Source organism: Bombyx mandarina, chromosome 06 (genome assembly GCF_030267445.1).
Source record: "Bombyx mandarina strain Sakado chromosome 06, ASM3026744v2".
Lineage (NCBI taxonomy): Eukaryota > Metazoa > Arthropoda > Insecta > Lepidoptera > Bombycidae > Bombyx > Bombyx mandarina.
The window spans coordinates 15,679,000-15,703,643 of NC_143213.1; the positions used below are offsets into that span (position 1 = coordinate 15,679,000).

The 24,644-nt window shown below is 36.1% G+C and overlaps 1 protein-coding gene across 3 annotated transcripts in view; it reads right to left on the reverse strand.

Moving 5' to 3' along the window:
• Positions 1-24,644, reverse strand: part of Cad89D (cadherin 89D) — a 52,521-nt gene that overhangs the window by 22,318 nt on the left and 5,559 nt on the right. For 2 of the 3 annotated variants that reach the window (XM_089728450.1, XM_089728448.1), the window contains exons 2-3: positions 13,506-13,605; positions 1,085-1,298 (exon numbers count right to left, since the gene is read on the reverse strand). In XM_089728450.1, the coding sequence (XP_089584576.1) occupies positions 1,085-1,298; positions 13,506-13,605 (314 nt within the window). The remainder of the gene's footprint in view (positions 1-1,084; positions 1,299-13,505; positions 13,606-24,644) is intronic. The other variant, XM_089728449.1, reaches the window with a different exon arrangement.

A 24,644-nucleotide genomic window follows, 5' to 3' on the forward strand; every position in this document is an offset into this window, starting at 1 on the left:
GATAGCAACATAAGCGGATTCCAGAAAAAGCTCACGTTCTTAAACCAGCCTGTAAGTTGGATTACTTACATGACTTGTATACCAGATGAGTGATTTACATTAACACTAGCGCACTGTTAGCATCGCAGTGTTGACCGTAGATTCTTGCCGATGTCCTGTGTCGGTTAGTTCAAGGGCTATGTATGACCTTCAACGCCAACAAAAACTCTCAATTCTCTAATTAAATTATTTGCGACAGAAGTCATTTAAAAATCGTGAGATTGTAAACCGACCTTCGAAGCCTCCATTTTTTACGACACACGTAAAAAAAACGTAAAAATACGCTCCTCAATTCGTTTCTGGAGTTTATCTGCACGTGATAGGCGATCAGCGACGTCTCGACCGTTCCTCATAGATTTGACGGCCGGGTTGCCTATTTATGTACTTTATAGGCCATTAGTAGTGCGAAAAGCTATTTTGTATGTGATTTGATTTAGATTAAATTGGGAAAGTCACTAACGGATTAATAACTTCGATGATTTTGAGCTAATACGTAGATAGGTACTTTAGATATCTTGGACCACAGGCTATGCCTACATTGGATAGCTGATATAGATTTTCAAATTGTGACGCAAGAAATCTTGGATATTATAACTAAGCAGTGAGGTGTTTTTAGTTACAACCATAGTGTTCATTATCTATGTTAATGTTCCTCAGCACTAGGTGAGCGAAACTGTTTATAAGATAAAGATACAATTTTTATGCCACTTTAGGGGAATGATACCCCGCCCTACGGTACTTACTAGGCAGTTTTTGTAATAAGCCTTATACGTTAGTCAGTCAGTGGCTATCGTGCAGTGATCCACCGCGGTCGCTGATGCAAAGAAACATGCAAGTGTACTTAGTGTTTTATTGACCGCTCCGATGAGCTTCGGGAGGGGTATCATTCCCCTACACCATGATGTGAATGCCGCCACACACATTGAACTTGATTTCGCACTATCAACAACAATCGTCATATCATTGAAATGACACAGAAACACGATAACGGCAAACTTTTAAGCTCCTAAAGTCCCTAATTATCATCTAACTGTAACACCATCACCTGGTTCAATCCAGCACCGATCCTCACCAGGTCATCTCCCTCATCGAAGTCGCAGCCAAGTCTGAACTTCACCACGTTCTGCGGAGAATCACTGTCTACTAAGGAGTCGATGCTCTGAGCTAAGATTACGGAGACGTGGGTCCGGTTCAGATCTCTGTACGTGAAGAGATGGGCATCTTCTTCTCGGTCTACTGGTTGCAGATTCAGGTTTTTTCTGGAAAAGTAAAAGAACGAGTGTCAAAATTATTTCGTATTAAAATTATCTCGTATATAAATTAATTTATCTCAGGGTCAGTAGTTGAACAGTTTTTGTATAACAGCGACATCTATTATTGGTCTTAAGAACTATTTAAATTTTTATCACACAGTGCTTAGAAATGAAACATATTTAAAAGTACATAATAATTAAAAACTAAAGTATCATTACGCCTTTAAATTTCAGACTTTACCAGAGGAGGGGTACATATGTATTTATCTTCTTAAAAATTAGTAACTAACAGCCAGCATTAGATAAATGAATTATCATCCTAGCGTAAAGAATTGTTTAGCTTTTTACCGCGCCACCTATTGGAGGATAGTATACGAAATTTCAAATTTGTTTTCAGACGAATACTATGAATAATAAAGAATAGAAACGAAATGTAAGCTTCTATGCTAATTGACAGATGGCGTTTACAGCAAATTGTAAAATTCTAAATCGTTTTGGATAGATTTTTATTAAAACAAAGCAGTTGGATATTTTTAATAAAGATTACCAAGTATAAAATAAAAATATAAATATAGTAAAATTAATTAGTTAAATAAAATAAAACGCGAATTAATTCGTATAGTTATATTTATGTGGCCGCCTCATAGGAGAAAAAAACTATTTTATAAAGATTGAACGGTCGGTATTTAAAGTTTATAGAACAGCGAAATTACTGGTATCTACTGGTGGTAGGACGTCTTGTGAGTCCGCACGGGTAGGTACCATTACCCCGCCTATTTTTCTGCCGTAAAGCAGTAGTGCGTTTCGGTTTGAAGGGCGGAGCAGTTGTACTGTTAAAAGTGAGACCTTAGAACTCATGTCTCAAGGTGGGTGGCGGCATTTACGTTGTGGATGTCTACGGGCTCCGGTTACCACTTAAGACCTGGTGGGCCGTGAGGTCGTCCACCCATCTAAGCTATAAAAAAAGAGCCTACACCTGTCGCGAATCATTAAAACAATTTCCAAATTATAAAAAAAATAATCTTGTTTATACATAATTGTATATTATATAACCATGATGAAACACAATATTTAATTATTACCAAATGTACTAATTTTATGTAAATGGTACCAATCACAAATCATCACTGCGTTATAAATATTAATAAGGATACAAAAAATGTCAATTAGTCTAACGTTATTAGTAACCCGGAACGTGTTGACCTTGGTGGCGACGATAAGTTGAAATATTTAAACATTTTAAAACTGAATATCTTCATCAAATGCTTTCTGAATTGCTTAAAAAGCTGTAAGGAAAAAAATTTTTGGTGCGACTTCAAACTGTTGGCGAATTATTTTAACCAGTCTTCGCCTAATTACTAAAAATCAACGATAAGCTAGTCAAAGATACTTTCTAAATTTATATTCATTGATTAACCAAAAAATATTAATGAAACTAAAGCATGCCATTGGTAATCAGTAAATAAATTATGTAAAAAGCATTTAAAAAAATATGGCCTCAATCTCAACGCAAGCCTAGTGACTTGGTTAGTTTAGCAGATGTGTAATCTGTATTGCCTAAATATCAGAGATATTTTATTAGCATTTTTACGCGGCGACATTATCTCTTCTCGTATTTCATATTTTAAGGTGACTCTGGGCTCGACGAGTAAATTAACTCTTAGACACAGCCCACTGAGTTTCTCGCCGGATCTTCTCAGTGGGTCGCGTTTCCGATCCGGTGGTAGATTTTGCGAAGCACGGCTCTTGCTAGGGTCCGTGTTAGCATCGTCATCAGGTTTGAGCCCCGTGAGCTCACCTACTAGTCACGGTTACGCTGAAATAGCCCCTAAGACTAAACTCTTAAAAATTAAGTGCCAAAAATAAAACTGAATGTTGAGAAGTCTAAAAAACTTAAAGTTTTGGGCCACATAATTTCACCGCTTACCATCAAGGCTAGGTTGTAAACCAATAAAAACTGTTCCCAAAAATAATGTTACCATGACATTAAGATACCTAGCATTAAATTTTACTCAATATCGATTTTAATTATTACATTTCGATCATTTAACAATCGACATTCCGTTTTATTATATTGTTCTTTGATTTCGCAAATCGATAAAAATACGTCTTGAAATGGTAGATGTTTTGATAAAATACTTCAAGTAAAACAACTTTCTGTTTTAATGATTAGTGAGGATACTCTGATTTATTATAGCAGATGGACCACTATTTTTATTTCAAAGAGCAATATTGAAGCATATTCATATAAAAACTGAAAAAGAAACTTGACTGGCGTGCAGACGAGAAAATTTTACGAAGCTGTTTTGTCTTTTACTATTTGCATATTAATTGCAGTCTTAAAATTGAATACACATCAATGGGTATTGAAAATCTAATAAATATGTGCAGACAAGGTCAAGGCTGACCTATTCGTAATATAATCAAATACCTTCGTCCAACTTGAGGTGGATGTAACTTTCACTTTCATTGGTTTTATCTTAGCGACACATGAACCTTTAAGAGATAATATGTATATGAGAGTGGCAGGAGTCATTATATGCATACTACGTGCAACCTAATCTATACATCAGCCCGCTGAGTTTCTCGCCGGATCTTCTCAGCGGATCGCGATTCCGATTCGGTAGTAGATGCATTCAAACCCTATTGTCGTGGCTGCCGCTAATTACTTATACGACCGCGACGGGGCAACGCAAAAGCGCCGAATCCACTCTCGGTGCTTTTAGACCTCACAAGCATTGGTCACCGGTCTTGTCGAACTTGACGATTACGACGAAGAGTTCGACGAGCGAACTAACCCATAGACGCCACCCACTGAGTTTCTCGCTGGATCTTCTCAGTGGGTGGCGATTCGGGTCCAGCGGTAGATTCTGCGAAGCACTACTGTTGCTAGGACTAGTGTCAGCAAATTCTCTCAGGTTGAGCCCGTGAGTTCACCTACCCGTTCGGGAGTAACCGGAATAGCCTCTTAGGCTTCCAGCGAATAGGTAGGAAAAAAAAAGGTGCATTCGCGATTGCTCTTGAGTTGTTAGGTCTTCTTTAGAGGCGCTCGGGTAGCTCTTAGCAAATCCCACTACCACGCTTGGCTGAGCCATTGCTTGCCCACCTGTCCTGGTGAAACTGAAAAGGTCTCCGGGCCACCAGTAGCCACTTATTCATAAAATAAAGTATGCAAATCGAACTTTTTTTAGTACAAACTTCTTTTGCTAGAAGAAAGCAGTAGTAGCCTGTTTTGTAACACTTGACACCCCTAATGCACTAAAGTTGCCCAGAGGATGGTGGCGGACACCACTAATAAAATGACACGGCGTTGACAACCCTGTCATGCTGAAAATCTCTAGATTATTTGCGTTACATTTTAAGCTAGGTTTTTTTTTTTCGAGAAGCCACCAAACGTTTCTTAATTATATTTCACAAGGCAGATTTATGATCGTATTAAAAATGTTGATCTAATTCAACTCGCGGATCATCCTTTCTACTATTCGCGTTGACCTTGTTCTAATGTTATAATGATCTCTGTTAAAAATGTTAATTTTTTGCCTCACCGACTTAGAATTAGGGGTTCGCATTCGATTGACAAGATTTGTTTGGCGATGTTGCGCATTAACTCGTACTGATTATCAGCCATTCTCTGTATTTGTTAAAATTGTTTTAATTGTGGTAGGACGTCTTGTGAGTCCGCACGAGTAGGTACCACCGCCCTGCCTATTTCTGCGGTGAAGCAGTAATTCGGTTTGAGCGGTGGTGCAGCAGTTGTAACTATACTGAGACCTTAGAACTCATATCTTAAGGTCGGTTGCGGCATTTACGTTGTAATTGTCTATGGGATCCGGTAACTACCTAACGTCAGGTGGGCCGTGAGCTCGTCCACCCATAAATACTATAAATAAAAAATTGACAATATGCGGGCTTGTTTAATTGGGCTATGGCTGGGTATAATGTGTTTGTCTAAACAAAAATTAAACAAACATGATTTTTACAATTTTAATAACACCAAATTAGTTCCTATATAAACATGTTTCTTATAGTTACATATTTAAATTGACGGGATATTAAAGTATAAAGCACAGGATATTGTTAATTGTGCGCTCAATAACGAAAAATAATAATTTGACACGTACTACCGGCTAATTTAAAAATTCTTGGTGTTTTTATTAGTAGATAGACTAGCTCACATGCATGCGTCTTTCATTGCAGTCCATAAAAATACAGTGAAGTCTAGCTGAAGATGAAAAGTTAAATATTCCCGAGTGGAAGGAATAATTGTTTTCTTTTTGTTTTTTTCCCCTACCTATTCACTGGTAGCCTAAGAAGCTATGCCCGGACGGGTAGGTATGCTCACGGCCTCAACCTGGGAGACTAGTACTAGCTAGCACTAGCCCTAGCAAGGTCAGTGCTTCGCCGAATCTACCACCGGATCGGAATCGCGAGCCACTGAGAAGATCCGGCGAGAAAATCAGTGGGCAAATAATTGTCTTTTATCCCACATGTGATTATTTCGAGGCACATATCATGCGAACATGAAGACTGTAAAACATTCGCAACTGGTGGTAGGACCTCTTGTGAGTCCCCACGGGTAGGTACCACCACCCCGCCTCTTTCTGCCGTGAAGCAGTAATGCGTTTCGGTTTGAAGGGTGGGGCAACCGTTGTAACTATACCTTAGAACTTATATCTCAAGGTGGGTGGCGCAATTCAGTTCTAGATTTCTATGGGCTCCAGTAACCTCTTAACACCAGGTGGGCTGTGAGCTCGTTCACCCATCTAAGCAATAAAAAAAAACTTCGGAAATAACGACTATAATAAACGCGACATTAAAGACAAGGCACAAGCTAGTTTACTCTCTCCACTCTTTTTCCCTGATGAGAACAAACTCATTTTTAGTGTTAACGTCTAATTCGTGCTTATTTTTCTTGTTTGAAACAAACAACTACTTGTACACATTTTGACACAAATATATTATCCTAGCTAACCCGGCAGACTTCGTAGTGCCTCAATCGATAAATAAAAGACCTAAGCTTTTGTATAAAAATAAACTTAAAACAAACTAAAGGAATCCGTCCGACGGAGGACACATCAAAGGAAAAACAAAATTGTTATTTTTATTTAATTCCGAGAATTTTCATATTTATCTACCTTTTAAACCTTTTCTGGACATCCAGAAATAATTCAAGACCACAATTAGCCAAATTGGTCCAGCCGTTCTCGAGTTTTAGCGAGACTAACGAACAGCAATTCATTTTTATATATATATAGATTGCAAAATCTTATCGATACATCCATGACGTTCACTTTTAATGTCATAATGTGTTGTATTTCTGCAATAAAATCTATATTGAGGATATGAACAATATTGAAAACCGCAAATCCATAAATTAGTGATAAAAATGTGTTAATTTAGCGTTTATTACGTTTAAAAAAAAAAAAAAAAAACACGTTTGACCCTGGGAATATTAGGCACCTCATACAACCGCAATATCTGTTAGTTCCTTTAGTTCTAAAGCAATAATTTCCATATCGTTGCTCGATTTGTGATTTTTAATATTACAGGTGCAATCTCTTTTGCGCAATGTATTGTGTAAAGTATTTTTATTATCTTCGTCTAGAGGAAGTGAACGAGATGTAACGGTTTGCATCAGAAATGCAGATGCAATGTAATTACTCACAATAATGCATGCAATGATGCTCCCAATACCAAATTGAGGAAGATTTTTAACGTATTTTGAAATTGTTATTGTGTCTGCGTGTTAGTTGTAGTGCAGTGGTATAGTGCCACTAATAACTTTAAAAAAAAAAGAACCTTTAAAATTTTTTTTTTATTGCTTAGTAGGGTGGACGAGCTCACAGCCCACCTGGTGTAAAGTGGTTACGGGGCCCATAGACATCTACAACGTAAATGCACCACCCACCTTGAGATATAAGTTCTAAGGTCTCAGTATATGTAGTTACAACGGCTGCCTTACCCGTCAAACGGAAACGGATTACTGCTTCACGGCAGAAATAGGCAGAGCGGTTGTACCTATCCGCGCGGACTCACAAGAGGTCCTACCACCAGTAATTACGCAAATTATAATTATGCGGGTTTGATTTTTTTTACACGATGTTATTCCTTCACCGTGGAAGTCAATCGTGAACTTTTGTTGAGTACGTATTTCATTAGAAAAATTGGTACCCGCCTGAGATTCGAACACCGGGGCATCGCTCAACACGAATGCGCCGGACGTTTTATCCTTTAGGCCAAGATGACTTCGATTATAAATAATTCGTTCAATATTTAGTTTACAGTCGATTGATCATCAAAAAGTCAATATAGTGAACCAAATTTATACGGTGTAAATTACATAAAATATTGTTTTCTATAACTTAAGGATTAAGAAAAATGTGTTGTGATATCACAATATTTTAATGCATCCTCAAGTTTGGAAAAACCAGTAAGTTCCTAATAAGAACTAGCCAAACGAACACAGCATCCCCATGGACCGTACACTGTCGTTGGCAAACTGTAAACTAATATTCTGAATCAAACCGCAGACTATAAGTAGAGAAAACATTACATGAAATAAAATAGAAAATTTTAAAATTAACCATAACAATTGTAATTGTAACAGTTCGCTTAAGGAAATCGCCACAAACGAAACCGCAGTGCTGGATTATTTACATTAACACTTTATACTAAATATTGTTAAACTTACTAAGTTAACTACAAAGTATTTATATGAGCTTTTCCATCCTATAAACTGACCGCTTGACTGCTTCGCGACTTTTTTTTTACCTAATCTGATAGCCTTGAGAGGCTATTTCAGCGTAACCTTAACTAATAGGTGAGCTCACGGGGCTCAAACCGGAGTGATGCTAACACTGACCCTAGCAAGAACAGTGCTTCGCAGAATCTACTACCGGATCGGAAACGCGACCCACTGAGAAGATCCGGCGAGAAACTCAGTGGACTGTGTCTGTGGGTTAATTCGCCCGTCGAGCCCTTCGTCGCAAGCGACGGGTTCGATTACGACGGTGATCGGACTTCGCGACAGAAATAAAATTATGGCACCAAACCATACACAGCAAGTGTCATTGGTAAGAACATATGGCATTGAGAATTTGAGAGCACTTGTCCACGAAGCTTCGGTAATTGTACATCTGTAAAAATATCATTAAAACCAAGATAAGGCTTGTAGCTTTTAAACATCTTCTAAGTTTGGTGTAAACGATTTAAAAGTACAGTTATACTTAAAAGAGTGCAATTTTTTAACAAAAGCATATTGTTAGCCTTCAAATAAAATTGAAGAACTAAAAACATAACTTATATGGCTCGTGAAGTATTTTTATGGGGTTCAAATAAATTTACTTCTATTACTTTTTATTTATTGAACAAAAAAAACACATCCGAACATTATTATGAATGTATTAAACACTGCCTCGCCTGGGAAGACGGCAGGATACACTCCGACGAGGTGGGCCACAATCGGACGGAGCGTTAGGGACTATTGGGAGAGAAACCGGCGAACTATGCGGGCATTGTCGAGCAAGACTGCTTTTTGCATTTGGGCCACCACCGACTTTTTGTTGAGACCAAGCCTCTCGAGAGGCTCGAGCCTCTTATTTTTATTATTAATTTCATATGTTTCCCCTTTCTCAGTTCAGTCTGTCGACAGAGCTGGTGGAACTGTATATTTACTTACTTTTGGCCAAGTAATACCTATATATTAGTTATGAGTTCATAATTATGCTAGTTTTTATTGCGTGTAGTAAGTTTGGTTTTCTTCAAGCCGCAGGAACTTTCTTACTATTCTGCATGTATTTAGGATTGCTGCCTTTTGTAGTGAAATAAATATGTTATCTTTTAAATCTAAAAGCTTTAAGCTGTTGTGGATGTGGTTTGGGACAACTCCAGTGGTTGAGATTATTATTGGGACTATGTAAACTTTTTTCTGTTTCCAAATTCTAACATTTATTCTTTAAGTTCTGTGTATTTTGTCATCTTTTCGGTAAAAGTTTTTTGAATGTTGTGGGTATTCGGGACTGCAATGTCAATAATGTAGGTGACTTTATTGTTTTTATCTTGTAAAGTGATATCCGGTCTATTGTAGTGAATCGTCCTATCGGTAAGAATAGCGCGATCATAATAAAGTTTGCAGGAAAATTGTATTATTATTATGTTATTATTGTCTGTTATATTACTATTCTGTATGTATAGGAATAAAGATTATGAAAAATATCGCTCAATCAAAGAACATGATGGGTGATATTTTTCCGGACAGCACAATGAGTCAATCAAAGTAATTAGAGTTTCTTAAATATGTAGTAAAAATAAAATACTTCATCGTTTCGTAATTCAACCTATTTTCAATCGATCATTAAGTACTTAGTCCGATTGGGACATTCAAACACACAAGCGGTATGTATCGTAATAGAGTTATTATTTTTGTATTAATTCTTTTACTTGTCGTAGACGAGCGTTTTGTAGCGGCCTAGCTTGAACAGCGAGCGCAGTTTGTATAAATAACCGTTGTGGGGTCTAGCCAGCCTTTTTAAGCCACATCGGGGTAAAACCTACCCAGAAATTAGTGGTAGAGGGAAAAAAAGGAATGTCTTAACAGATGCGAAAAGCAGATAAAATAACTTTTATTTTTATTGCTTAGATGTGTGGACGATCTCACAGCCCACCTGGTGTTAGGTGATTACTGGAGCCCATTGACATCTACAACGTAAATGCGCCATCCACCTTGAGATATAAGTTCTAAAGGTTTCAAGTACAGTTACAACGGCTGCCCCACCCTTCAAACCGAAACGCATTACTGCTTCACGGCAGAAATAGGCAGTAAAAAACTGAAGATAATTTGAATGACGATATTCAAAGCATATCAATATCGATTCTTATTCAAACACCCGTGCAGATAGGTCCTAACGTGCCAATTTCTGCTACGAAGCACTCATGTGTTTCGGCTTGACGATTGAAACAGCCATTTTACAATACAATAGTCGTCGACTTCATGGTGGATGCCGCCATTAACGCTGTAAATTTGTGGCAAACAGTGACCATTTAATATCGGACGAGTTGAGAGCTCGTTCACCTTGACTCAAAATTCGCATTGTTGAACAATATATAAAAGTAAAAGGCTGTAAAATTCGAGCATTAAGAAAAAGTTTAATATAAACTGTCACGCGCTTTGAACGCTCGTCTGCACAACACACGAGTCAACTTGAAGTAGCACTTTTACTGTGGTCATTACACAACTTGGCGCATCAACGGTTACGTCACTGGTGTGAAAAATAACATTTTGCTTTGTGACTGTACCGGTATGTTTTTTTAGAGTCACGCTTACTTTCAGCATTTTTTGGGCTACAGGGTTATTGTGCTTAGATGACGCGTTGTTTTTTTATCGGATAATCTGATTTATAATGACATTATTAACGTATTATAAACGTGTCTAGATATAAAAAAGTAAATTAGACTGTAACTTTGTTTGTTCAACTTATTAAATATTTGTAGATATCAGATGATACCTTGCTTTAACTTGCTCTTAGCTATGAACGTAGAATGCTTTAGAGGAGGAGGTAGACGTAAGAAAAAATGGATGGATTGCGTGAAAGACGATATGTGTAAAAGGGGAGTGAACAAAGACATGGTATTGATAGAAGAGTATGGAAGGAGAAAACATGTTGCACCGACCCCAGGTGACTGGGACAAGGGCAGATACCTTGCATGTTTATAGGATATACGTATATGGATATACGTCAGAGATGGTCAGCACATGCCGTAAGCCAGGCCGTAAGCTTTTCTAAGTTATCTACACTTTTGCTTTCTGTGTGGGTGATGATATTTTGTTTTAGCATAAAGACTTAACTCAAGTCACTAGTTAGTTTTTAAATAAAGGCGTACAGTTCGTTTACATGTTCGAATTAATTTCTAGATTTTTTTGTTTCTATTCTAAAATTATTTTACTAATGTGTAAGTACACTTTTCAGTTCAACATTCATGATTTTTTAAGTGAAGTTTTTTTTTTAGAAATCCGAATATATTCTTACTTTAAGTAATATTTTTTATTTAGAAAACTCAATATTTGTTAATGAAATTTTGAAATTTACGTGACGAATTTAGTTTTTTTTTTTTTTTTTTTTTTTTTTATTGCTTAGATTGGTGGACGAGCTCACAGCCCACCTGGTGTTAAGTGGTTACTGGAGCCCATAGACATCTACAACGTAAATGCGCCACCCACCTTGAGATATAAGTTCTAAGGTCTCAGTATAGTTACAACGGCTACCCCACCCTTCAAACCGAAACGCATTACTGCTTCACGGCAGAAATAGGCGGGGCGGTGGTACCTACCCGTGCAGACTCACAATAGGTCCTACCACCAGTGATTACGCAAATTATAATTTTGCGGGTTTGATTTTTATTACACGATGTTATTCCTTCACCGTGGAAGTCAATCGTGAACATTTGTTAAGTACGTATTTCATTCGAAAAATTTGTTAAGTATAAAGCGAATAAATGTTTGCGATATACGATTCTTGGATAAAACCTGACATGCTTGAGGTTCGTGAGACTGTTGAGACACAGTAAACACTGAGGATCAGGTGAGCTGTAGGTGCCCATCGCGCATTAACCGCTATGTATAAAAAGAGGTAACTCTAGAATCTCTGTAATAATGAATCTCTTCATTATTACAGAGATCGTAAATAATGAAGAGACACAGAATGAGTACAGAAAATTTCTCCGATTGTTTATATATTTCATCAACAGAAAATTAAACTAGTAAAAAGAAATATTTTCATACATTGTCCAATCTTAGCTGTTTTTAATTGTAATTTTTCGAATGAAATACGTACTTAACAAATGTTCACGATTGACTTCCACGGTGAAGGAATAACATCGTGTAATAAAAATCAAACCCGCAAAATTATAATTTGCGTAATCACTGGTGGTAGGACCTATTGTGAGTCCGCACGGGTAGGTACCACCGCCCTGCCTATTTCTGCCGTGAAGCAGTAATGCGTTTCGGTTTGAAGGGTGGGGTAGCCGTTGTAACTATACTGAGACCTTAGAACTTATATCTCAAGGTGGGTGGCGCATTTACGTTGTAGATGTCTATGGGCTCCAGTAACCACTTAACACCAGGTGGGCTGTGAGCTCGTCCACCCATCTAAGCAATAAAAAAAAAAAAAAAGCTGTGGCTTGAATTTAACAGAAGATTTACATTGTTTTTAATTCTAAAACCTGAAGCGATTATTCAACAATCCATAGCTTAAATAACCGTTACTTCATCACAAAGTAAAGGCAGCTCGTTCATCATTTAAGGTTTGTAAAAAAGAAACCTAAACGATTGGACAGAAATAACCGGATATTAATCGAGCTGTAATTAAATAAATATTAACAATTCTATGATATCACTTTCGTTCACAAATTGAAGAAATCTAAAATTAGTCAGCAATTAAAGTTTTACATAAACACATAAAATTCTACAAAAATATCTGGCGTTTATATTTAAATACTTTCTAATTTGCGATAAGCGTTTAGCTTGCAGCACCCCTGGTATAATGGATAGGACGATCGGTGCACTTTTACCAAGCGATGTGACCACACCGGTGTTCGAATCCCGCAGGCATATACTGAGATCTTAGAACTTATATCTCAAGGTGGGTGGCGCATTTACGTTGTAGATGTCTATGGGCTCCAGTAACCACTGAGCACACCAGGTGGGCTGTGAGCTCGTCCACACAACTAAGCAATAAAAAAAAGCATATACTTTTTTTTCTAACTGCATTTCTTACGCGTTGTCACTGACGACTGCAATGTTGAACGAAGGCTCGGATAATAGATAAGACGCAAAATGTATACGCTCCTTACATTACTGTTGGTAAGTAGTATTGTGAGCTGTTATACAGGTTAGTTTACCACCGTGCTGTATGTTTCTGCCATGAAGAAGTGATGCGCTCCACTTCGTAGAGTTGAGTGGAGGATAATCATTTCCAGAATCAGATGAACCTTAACCTCGTCAAAGGTTATGGACATACCATCGTGTCGGCTCTTGACGTGACGACGTGACATTCTGACAAATCGATAAAGCTGCGTATTCATGTGGCCTAAAATCTAAGATAGGTAGTACGGAGAAGTTTTCCAATTTTTTTATTATTTTGGATGTCCTCGTTATAGGAGAATCTAAAATATCAGCTGTCAGTAACTTTCGTCTTATTGCTGCTTAAATTAACTCACCTTGGATGGACCTCGACTTTGAGGACCTCATCTCCAACTTTCAGGTTTTCTGGTATCCTCACGAACTTCAGGTATTCTCCCACCGGGTAGAAGTTACAACCTGCGAAAATGAAAGCATTAGTAAAAATACAGTGTATCACAATTGATTCAAAATGATGTTTCTTGAAAGGATTGAATTCACAATATTAATTAAAGTAATATAGTTTTACACGTAACTCGGATAGTAGTGCATCGAAAATCGATAACGCGTAATCGATTAGACGAATTTCTCTGTCATAATCTACCAGTTATACTGCCGTGTATCTTATTACGTGTGCGAAACGCGTTTCTTTGAAGTTACTTAGTATCCCGATATGATAACATTATCCAACACCGTATACTCATTGTTTTGTATTAGCTGATGGTGGTAGATGATCGTGGGTTTTGAATGAAGGTTTTGCCTTGATCTAAACGATGTCAACACTAATGCAGTGCCTTTTTGGAGTCCAGTAGACATCATAACGCGAACGCTGCCACTATTTTGACACTAGAAGTGAGTATAACGATTCGTCTACCATTTAATACGGAACACATGACTGCTACACGTTTCACATAGGCTAGACAGTGATATGTGCACTAATAACATAAAAATCATTAGTCATTAAAAATAAGCAACATCAATAACTAAAAGAAAATGTGATATTGTGAAGTTTTGAAAAATATAATTTTTGTGGAATTTACCATACATTCACATTTTTTATTTCTTGACCTAAATTATTTTTTTACGTGTAGGGTCACAAATGCGACCACAATGCGTCCAACTTTAATTAAATAACTCAGACTAAGATTTCAAAATACTAATATGTATAAATAAGCAGAACTCTGTTTAATACAAATCACATTATTATGTTGTAAAGATGAATATTACACAGATTTCCAATTTTTTTAGATTCAACACAATTAGGTAAACAGTTAAAAATTTATGATAATTAAATTTATTTAAAAATGAATTTAAACTAATGGTTTCCTATTTATGTAGATAATTAGGACTTTTTTATTGCGTTGGAACTACCTTTAATTTTTTTAAATGTTATCACATTGATGGGTTAACGCAATGGTATTTCATTTCAAACAGGACATCATAATTGCGTCACGGTAAATATAGGCTGGATGATGGTACGCCTCTTGGGGCTCGCGACACGCAACTAATACATAATAAGCCTCCATTTAGTATAATTTATGTAGAATAATGTGATTCTAATGCCATCGAAGACACATCAAAAATGTTCCCATGGATGTCCCACGCGATGGCGTGTCGAGAAAAGTACCGTAGCTATAATATGATAAACGTAGCGGTCTCTAATTATAATTCTAATCGTTTTACCGCAAACCGTCAGAAGAATTATAGCTTTAGAAATAATACTAACACAGCGTAGTACGGTAGTGGGAGAATACCTTTTAACAAAATATTCAAGTCGTCGTGGTCTAAAAGATAAGACGTCCGGTGCATTCGTGTTGAAGCGATGCACCGGTGTGCGAATCCCGCAGGCGGGTACCAATTTTTCTGATAAAATACGTACTCAACAAATGTTCACGATTGACTGTCATGGTGAAGGAATAACATCGTGTAATAAAAATCAAACCCGCAAAATTATAATTTGCGTAATTACTGGTGGTAGGACCTCTTGTGAGTCCGCGCGGGTGGGTACCACTACCCTGCCTATTTCTACCGTAAAGCAGTAATGCGTTTCGGTCTGATGGGTAGGACAGCCGTTGTAGCTACACAGATCTTAGAACTTATATCTCAAGGTGGGTGGTGCATTTACGTTGTAGATGTATATGGGCTCCAATAACCACTTAACACCAGGTGGGCTGTGAGCACGTCCATCCATCTAAGCAAAAAAAAAGCTTGAATGCCGCTACCTGCCTATTTATTGATCTATTTGAGATCTATATCTGAATATAATGACTATATATCATAATGTATAGTAAAGATGCATTTTTTCCGGCTTATGTTTTAACACACGATGCTGTTCCTCCATTGCGGAAGTCAATTAGTTGTCAATCATTAATTAAGTATTTAATTCATTAGAAAAATGGTACCTGCCTGCGGAATTTGAACACAGCTCGATACTAATACACCGGGCGTGTATACTTCAGACTATGACGATTTAAAACTTACATTACTTGATATTCTAATTTTATTCGTCGTAGAGAATTAATAAGCTTTCCAAAACATACAGAATTCATTTATTTGTCTTTTCACTTTATTTGGTGTTATTTAAATAATATTAAAAACAAAATCTCATAAAATGTAACTACACATAAATGTAAAATATAAATACTTATTTACCTAAATACGCATAGGTTAAGAGCTAATCGTGTTATCTGCAACGCTACCTAGATTATTGTTTATAGTTTCAATGTTCAGCAATCGAGTTTGAAAATCAGAAAATTGCTCATATTTTTTATAACTAGATGTCAGATTTCTGGCGTGGGAAATAATCTCGGAAGTTCCGTGTGGTGTCGCTATTGTTTACAAGTGAAGTGTTTGATTGGTGGGCTGTGAGTGATCTGGCGAGATTATCATGGATTAAATCGTACGTTAGCCTGAGAAAAAAGGTGGAGGTTAGTGATTTAAAACCATAAGTGTATATTTATGCTTAGCTTGAAATATTTGAATATATTTCTTTAAACTTTAAGTAAAGTTTTTATCAGTTGTTATTGTTCATTTGATGTTAGTTTAGATGGAATTGTTGAGTGAAATGAAACGTTCAATGTAATAGATGAGACAAAAATGTTATGAAAAAATATATATATATATCTCTCTCTCTCTCTCTTAAAATATGTAATGGCGGAATATAACGTGTAATGTGTGTGTCTCTAAAATAAAACTCGTTAATAATATTGCGTATTGCCTTTAATTAAAATGTCCTTCAGGAATCGCTTTGAGCGATACGATGCCCCATTGTTTTCTGTAGAGTGCTCTTCATTTTTCTCTATTATTTTAATGTGTAGTAATGTTTAATCAATCAATTAATCAATGGAACCACGGATTCAATGGAAAGCCCATTTATGTTGAGGTACCATAAATATCATAATATGCCCGTTAATAAATGAATTGCGTCTACTGTAGGACATTTATTTCAACATACAGCATAGGAGCGACCTGCAACCAAGGTTATGCTTTAAATTATTTAATGCTTCATATGAAAGAATGACTGATTACATATCGACGCTTGAAAGGCAAACGTGACTAAGCGACAATGCGTGAACTTTACAGTAGACTAATTTAAAGTTGAAATACCTGGAAAAAAAAAATATTTTAACGAATCTAGCTATAGTACAATCTAGCTAGTAGCTGTAGGATCGAAATGATTTTAATAGACCTCGAAATGTATATTTTTTGCGCATCGAATATGGTTATTGCCTATCATTTATGTACAAAACAGTTATTGTCGCTTAGTCACGTTTGCCTTTCAAGCGTCGATATGTATATCAATTTTGTACAGAAGTTATTCTAGCATAGATAAGATTCAATGATATAGACAATACAAATTCCCATCTCGTTACTTAACACAAAAGCTTCGTCGTTTGTATCGGAGAACAATAGGTAAATCTATATGTAATACAAATATGAGGCGTTTCTCAATGATAAATATATATTTTGTGGCTATTTATGACGTGGATCACTACTATGTGTCATGTTCATTGTTACAAATCAAACAGCGATCGTACACTCCAGGAAAAAAAAAACTTATGAAGCAGACAATATGAAAAGCATTGAAAGTGTGGTTTAAAGATGTAGTTATAAAAAAAAACGGCACTCAAAATTCATTGTTTTTTTTTTTTTTTTTTATTGCGTAGATGGGTGGACGAGTTCACAGCCCACCTGATGTTAAGTGGTTACTGGAGCCCATAGACATCTACAACGTAGACGCGCCACCCACCTTGAGATACAAGTTCTAAAATCTCAGTATAGTTACAACGGCTACCCCACCCTTCAAACCGAAACGCATTACTGCTTCACGGCAGAAATAAGCAGGGCGGTGGTACCTATCCGCGCGGACTCACAAGAGGTCCTACCACCAGTAATTACGCAAATTATAATTTTGCGGGTTTGATTTTTATTACACGATGTTATTCCTTCACCGTGGAAGTCAATCGTGAACATTTGTTGAGTACATATTTCATTAGAAAAATTGGTACCCGCCTGCGGGATTCGAACACCGGTGCATCGCTTCAACACGAATGCACCGGACGTCTTATCCTTTAGGCCACGACGACTTCAAAAATTTTATAAGTTGCGTAAAATAAGGATGCAAACATCTTTTTGATAAAAACATACCCTCCAATTCGCTCTGACACTTTGCAATACCGTTTAAGCGTATTTTTCACAGAGCTATTTGCACTTGGTTCTCTCACCTTCTCTATATAATCGTCTAGAGCTTGACTGCTTGTAGTTTCAAGGACGCTGTGAATTCTAAGCCTAAAGGAGTCCTACCTTGTGAACGCAAAACGTACTCTTAGCTACACAGCTGTCTACATGCTGGCTCTCTCGTACGAGTCTATCCGTTGAAAAACATTTTTTGTCTGGTTACGCGGCATTTATCTTAACGCGTCTTCATTTCAGAAAGCGATTGATTCTTATCCCAGGTTTCACATAGCGTAAAGATTATTCGTTAAGGTTTAAAAGATTAAGTTTTCGAAATAAAGAATACACATAGTACTTAAGGTTAAGCAGCGGCTTGGCTCTGCCCTTGGCATTGCTTACGTCCATAATCACTCACCATCAGGTGGGCCGTATGCTCATCTACCTACTAAGGCAATAATAAAAAAACATGGCTAATGACAGTTAGAGAATAAAGGTGCCGCGTATTTAATATTGACCGTCTCTTGGTCTACACTGATTGCGGTACTAAGTTATTCCAAGTCTTGAAGTTTATAACAGGCCTGGACACGGTTCGCTAACGGTGCTCCAACTTTCTTGTTTATGGTCAAAGTTTTCTATAACGCATAATAGTTAATAATATAAAAGTGCATAGAAAGTCTCCAAGTTATTGCTTATTTTGTACGTCAAACATATGCAAGCATATAATTTGAGTCGGAGAGTTGATACGTCGGAAAAAAAGATAGATGTTTTCATATCCTTTTTTCAACAATAGTTAACTCTTGAGCGGAAGACCTCACCCTTGTCACAGTGACAGAGACATTAACACCGACTATTTCCAATCGATCACCCGGACATCTCTTCAGCACACGAACCCAAAATCTATCTGATGTTGAGCGTTGTGAATGCATAGCAACGTGAAAGGCTAATAATTTATTCATAAACAAATTACGGTTTTAATTTGATGAAAGTGAAGACAGAAAGTTCTTATTCCAGTTGAATAATTCCATTACGCGGTGAGTGGACGGCTGGAGAGCCGGTATCTTGATTACGGAAGCACAAGAAACACACGTTAGTAGATTTTCTCCTGTGTTATGGTCTACAGCAAATAAAGATAAGGAACAAGAGCACCGTATACCTTTACCAAATACAGTTAAAGGAGACTCCGTCGCCGACCGTTCTATTGATCTGTCACAAGCCTCTGGTCCAATTCGAAGGGCTATGACGTTATGACCTCATGTGTTATGAGCAACAGTGATCCCTCAACATCGAGTGAGATATAAGTGAATTTGTGTCTAAGTAAATTCATATCTGAGCAGTTAACAACCGTAAAAACATTTTTACGTTATATTTAATGTAATTTAATTAAAATAGTTCACATCGTGTTGAATCCCTGTTTAACTGACTAACAGATGTTTGATGCTATTAAACCATGAGTAGTCAATATTTCGTAAGATGATAAAGGACAATGGTCGAAATGAATTCATGTATTTGTTAATAAATATCCCTGAAAAACATTAATTGTTAGACACTCACTCTCGATGTCACTCGATGTATGCTACAAGAACACAGGATAATGGAGGACTTAGAAACATTCATTGTTAATTATAGAGCTGTATAAGTTATAAGATATTCGCAGAAAGCACCCTTCAATTTAAAAAATGAGCAAAATCACAAATTATTTTAAACATTCACGTCTTTAACATTACATACATACACAAATATTTTCTAACGGGTTCCACTACAAATTTTACTATGAATGAGATTACGGGTTGACTTCAAAAGAGTTTACCCTTAATTAGGGCGCTTGAAACAATGTGCTCGCGTGTGTATATGAGTAATAACGCATTCAAAGTTCATTGAAGAAAACGCGAAAAATAAACACCTTCATCATTGTAGGTACTTTCGTTCCAATTCCTATATAGTTACATTCTAGTAGGTAACTTTAAGATAAACTTCCAACGCAATTTTACTTATTATAACAAATAAATGAAAGCAAGAACGAATACTTTTGTGTGAAGTCTTTGTACGGTCGTCTTTTATTTCCACATCACTCAATAGTTGAATACGTCAAGTTTAAAAAATACTAAAACATATAAATTTACTATCTTAAAATATAAAATGTTAATCTTAGAAATGCAATCGTCGTCCCGCGATTGCTAAAGTATTTATATTACCATAGCGTTTCGCAATTAGCCTGCAGTTGGTAAATCTTCGTCTAGTTTAATGGCTCCGGTTTTTCATCACTTTATACATTTTGGTAATCTCACTGGATTTTCCTATTAAATTAAGGTTAATTAATGACAGCAAATTAGACCTTTGGTGAAATAATTTTGTTAAATACATCATATCAAAAGCCCTTATTTTTTTTTAACAAAGCATATTCTATTTTTTCTTAACTAATTGGAAGTCGCCAAATTAGACTTTTGATGAAATAATTTTGTTAAGTACATCATATCAAAAGTCTTTAATTTTTTTACAATATGTATTCTATTTTTTTTTAACTAATTGGAAGTCGCTCTGGGCTTTGGTTTGTTTCGTTTGACATGAGGTTCTATGTCGACATTTGAAAATTACTTGATCATTTTTTTATTTATTCTAACCTTATAATTGTTTTTATTGAATTCAATGTTTCTACTATCCCGAGTATCGATAAAAGGTAAGATGGGAATTACAAATTTTTACTCTTTATTGAACATTCTATAAATTCAGATGACATAAAATTAACATAAATATTTAATTATATCTATTAATAATTAAGCGTTGAACGATGTTGTAGAACACTCAATTCAATTTCAAAATTCGAATTCGAAAATTGCAACATTATTACGCAATGAAATTAAAATAGTTTCACAATAATTTAAATGTCACGGGAACAAAATGATAACCAAAATGACACCATATTATTATATTTAAGAATGTTTTAGTAAAAATTCTAATTATTATTACGGTCTGATTCTGAGTTTATTTTCGAAACCGTGAGAAAATTTTGATTGGTTACGTATCATTGGTGTCCTAAAACCGTGACTATTTCACAGAAAATCGGTATTGATGGTGTTATCCGAAAGGTAAACAAGACACAGTTTAATAGTCTTCGTTATCAATGGCTTGGCACGAGCTGAGCACGTACGATTTAATTTTTTTTATTGCCTTTGCAGACAGCATACGGCCCACCTGATGGTAAGCGGTTACCATCGCTCATGGACGTCAGCAATGCCAGGGGTAGAGCCAAGCCGTTGTCTACCATTAAGGACCATCTAATCCATCTAGTACCATTTGGGATATTTTTTGCAGCAAACTAATTAACACGTTATTTTACCTTGGTGGTTATTGTAAACATGAATTTCGGTAATCCTTAGATATGCGTTAGAATTAATTTTTTCATTGCATTTAATTTTCCTATCCAATTTTCCTTACTAATTACTGGTATCTAATTACTGGTAGGGAAACGTGACACTATCCCGTACAGATTGGCACCAGCGTATTGTTTGATGGAAAATGAAGCCGTATTACGATGCTGTTGAGACTTCAGCCTCATGTCAATTCGTAATGTTAAATAATGCGTGAGGTCATCTGATTATTTTATGCGATAAGCGAAAATGGCACGTAATGTGAATCATGCGATTGTGTGTCTGTTTGTCCGGTGTACAACCAACAGTTTATTGACATTGTTAAAGTGCAAGAAAATTAAAAACAATGCGATTAACCTTAAACCGCCTTTAATACTATAAAACAAAAGGCCAAGACATTTAGAAGTGAAAACCGCCAAGGTCATTGCCCCCTCATCAGCAGCACTCAGTACTGACCTACGTTTTCCATTTCAACCAGAAACCCGTTATGATGGCTGATTATATCGTGCGGGAAGTTTATTATTATTTATACTTATTTGTGACTTAGTTACGTTGGCTCAGAACTATTGTAGAGTTTGATGTGTGTACTTTTGTTTTTATTAATTTCTACTATCTTGCCACTACATATGTAAGTCAAGAGGTATGAATTTAAAGTGTATCCTTTAGTAATAGGGCACATATTAATTTCATATGGGAAGATTATTCAGTCTATTTTTACCGGGAAGCAATAATGCGTTCCGGTTTGAGGTGTGGACGTAGAGATACCTCAGATATCAAAGCGGTATTGTGATTGATGTCTCTGGTAATAACTCAACACCAATACCAACAACTCAACACCAACAATAAAATAAATACACTAGAGCAAAATGGTACCGTAACTAAAACGAGATTAATGTCCCATGAGCCGAAATTAAAATTAAAATTTAAAGGTTTAATTATATTGCATAATCATTTTCTTTGATCAGTGATGGTCGCGCTTTGATGGCAATAAGACTTTCGTGTTTAAATTTAATTCTCTCTGAAATTTCTTCACATAACAAGTTCGAATAACATAATGGTTTATGCCATCATCGCTTCAACTTTCAACTTGAATTAAGTCGTTGATCTGATGACGCAACCTCAAAATGCCGGATGGAAAAACGAAAGTAGTGATAATAATCATCAGATCTTGACATTCTATAATTACCGGACTACTACAAATACAAAGAAGATTGTCTCATCCATGCTCTAGGAATCTCGCTGACATTCAAGATATGGAGCTTTAAGAAAAAATACCATCACTTGAACATTTCCGTAGAGTACCTTCATTTCCCTTCCCTCGTAGTTTCTACTAATTGTTTTCATTGAAGTTTAATTCTGTAAATGTTATCACTCTACTTGCTGTAGGGTTGTCAACGTTTGGTTTTTAACATATCAAGTGGAATTCAAAATGTTATATCTCAGGCTATCAATAGTGAGTACTTCAACGCCTATAAAATATTATGAATAAAACCTCGTGACAATCACAGCCTTTCCTACGTGATAAATAAACTCTGGAATGTTTTGCCGCGTGAACAGCAAGTGGTGTCGGTTCTCATTCAACAAGTGCAATCAGGGCTGTCGAATGTTTTTTATTTTTTATTTTTACATATTTTTATAATACTATAATATAGTTGATTTTATTACGATAAATTATTTATGAATTTTCATGAATGTAACGAATTTCTTATTTATGTATATGACAAAAACATACAAGCACATGTTAAATATCATTTATTTTGTGTTTTAGGGTATAATACTTTCCCTCAAATGTAAATTCTGCTACAAATATTGAAACATTAAGTCAGTTCGAGCCACTATTACCTACCCTTTTATCTGATGGTGACAGGAATATTCTACCTGTGCTGACCGAGGCTATGACAACATCAACTACTCTATACAGGAATAAGCGAGACAGGCAGAAGAAGCTTAGTGTGAGAATGAAGTGGGTATACAGGATGGATCAATATGAGTTTCCAGAAATATTGTCAGTCATGAATAACTTTCCCTTTAACTATGGCACCATCTATTTTATATTCGGCGATATGTGGAGCATTGCAGTCCAGAGTGGGGTATATCTGATTGCACCATGCAATAAAGCTACACCCTCACAAATCTTTCCTTTCACTTTCAGCTTCCTGAATCATCACGCCTTTCTTTGAAAAAAATTACTACAACATCTTCTGGTTGACAAACTACATTTTAAGATCAGCCAAATTACTTAAATGTCAACTTATCACGAGAAGATGTCATTAAAATAATTTTAGAGCGATAAGACTCAACCTTGGCGTTTATTACGGCTTCATTCGTAGCGCGAGTCGTGTTCCTGTGTTTTTGCCGAAGTCAACGGCCGCGAGGGCGGTATTCATCAATACTAATGGGTATCCGAGCATAATGTGTTGCTAATTCAACTTTACTGTAATTATTTGTTACATTCAAATGACCACGACCGCAAAACTTTTGTGTGATATGCAGAGTTTAGTAGAGCAGTCTAGCGAGTTTGATCCTTATATAAAGTACATAAGGCACAGTGTTTCCAGATTGGATGTTTACTGGAATGCTTTATCAAAACTATTGGAGCTTAAAATTTAGATTTCGACGATACAAATGCGTTTGTGTAAAATCATTGCGTGTTAAACAATAGTTAATATTCTACTTGTGTAGTTAAATAGCATGTGTACATAGAACATACACACCAAAACACTCGCCATCTCACCCAAGTATGAATTGAATAATTTACCAAAATAGATTTAACATTATACAGATGAACATAAATAAAAAAAAAAATGAGACAATTCTTATATTTTAATAAGTAGATAGTCCGTGTGGGAGAAAAATATTTACAAAAAAATCCGTAGGGTATATAATATATTCCCACTAACAAGTTGTATAGCAAGCAAGCACGCAATTAATAACACAATTATATATCGACCAACTTAAATGGGTTTGAACGAGACTCAGTGATTCTAATGTAATTGGGTAATACCTTACACAAGGGATTTTCGTAATTAAAAGTAAGCACAACTAATGGCAGTATAATGAGCTTTCGAAAGAGGTATAAAAAGTTTATTTTAGAATCTTCACACTTCGTTAGAGACTGACCTTGGAAACCCTGGTGTTTTATTTAATTGATAAATTTTAAAGCTTTTTAGACTGTATCGTTTTATCTTCTATCTATATATCTACCTATCTCTATATATAAAAATAAATTGCTGTTCGTTGGTCTCGCTAAAACTCGAGAACGGCTGGACCGATTTGACTAATTTTGGTCTAGAATTATTTGTGGAAGTCCAGAGAAGGTTTAAATGGTATATAAATATGAAATGCTCGGAATTAAATAAAAATAACAATTTTGTTTTTCCTTTGATGTGTCCCCCGTCGGACGGATTCCTTTTATTTGTT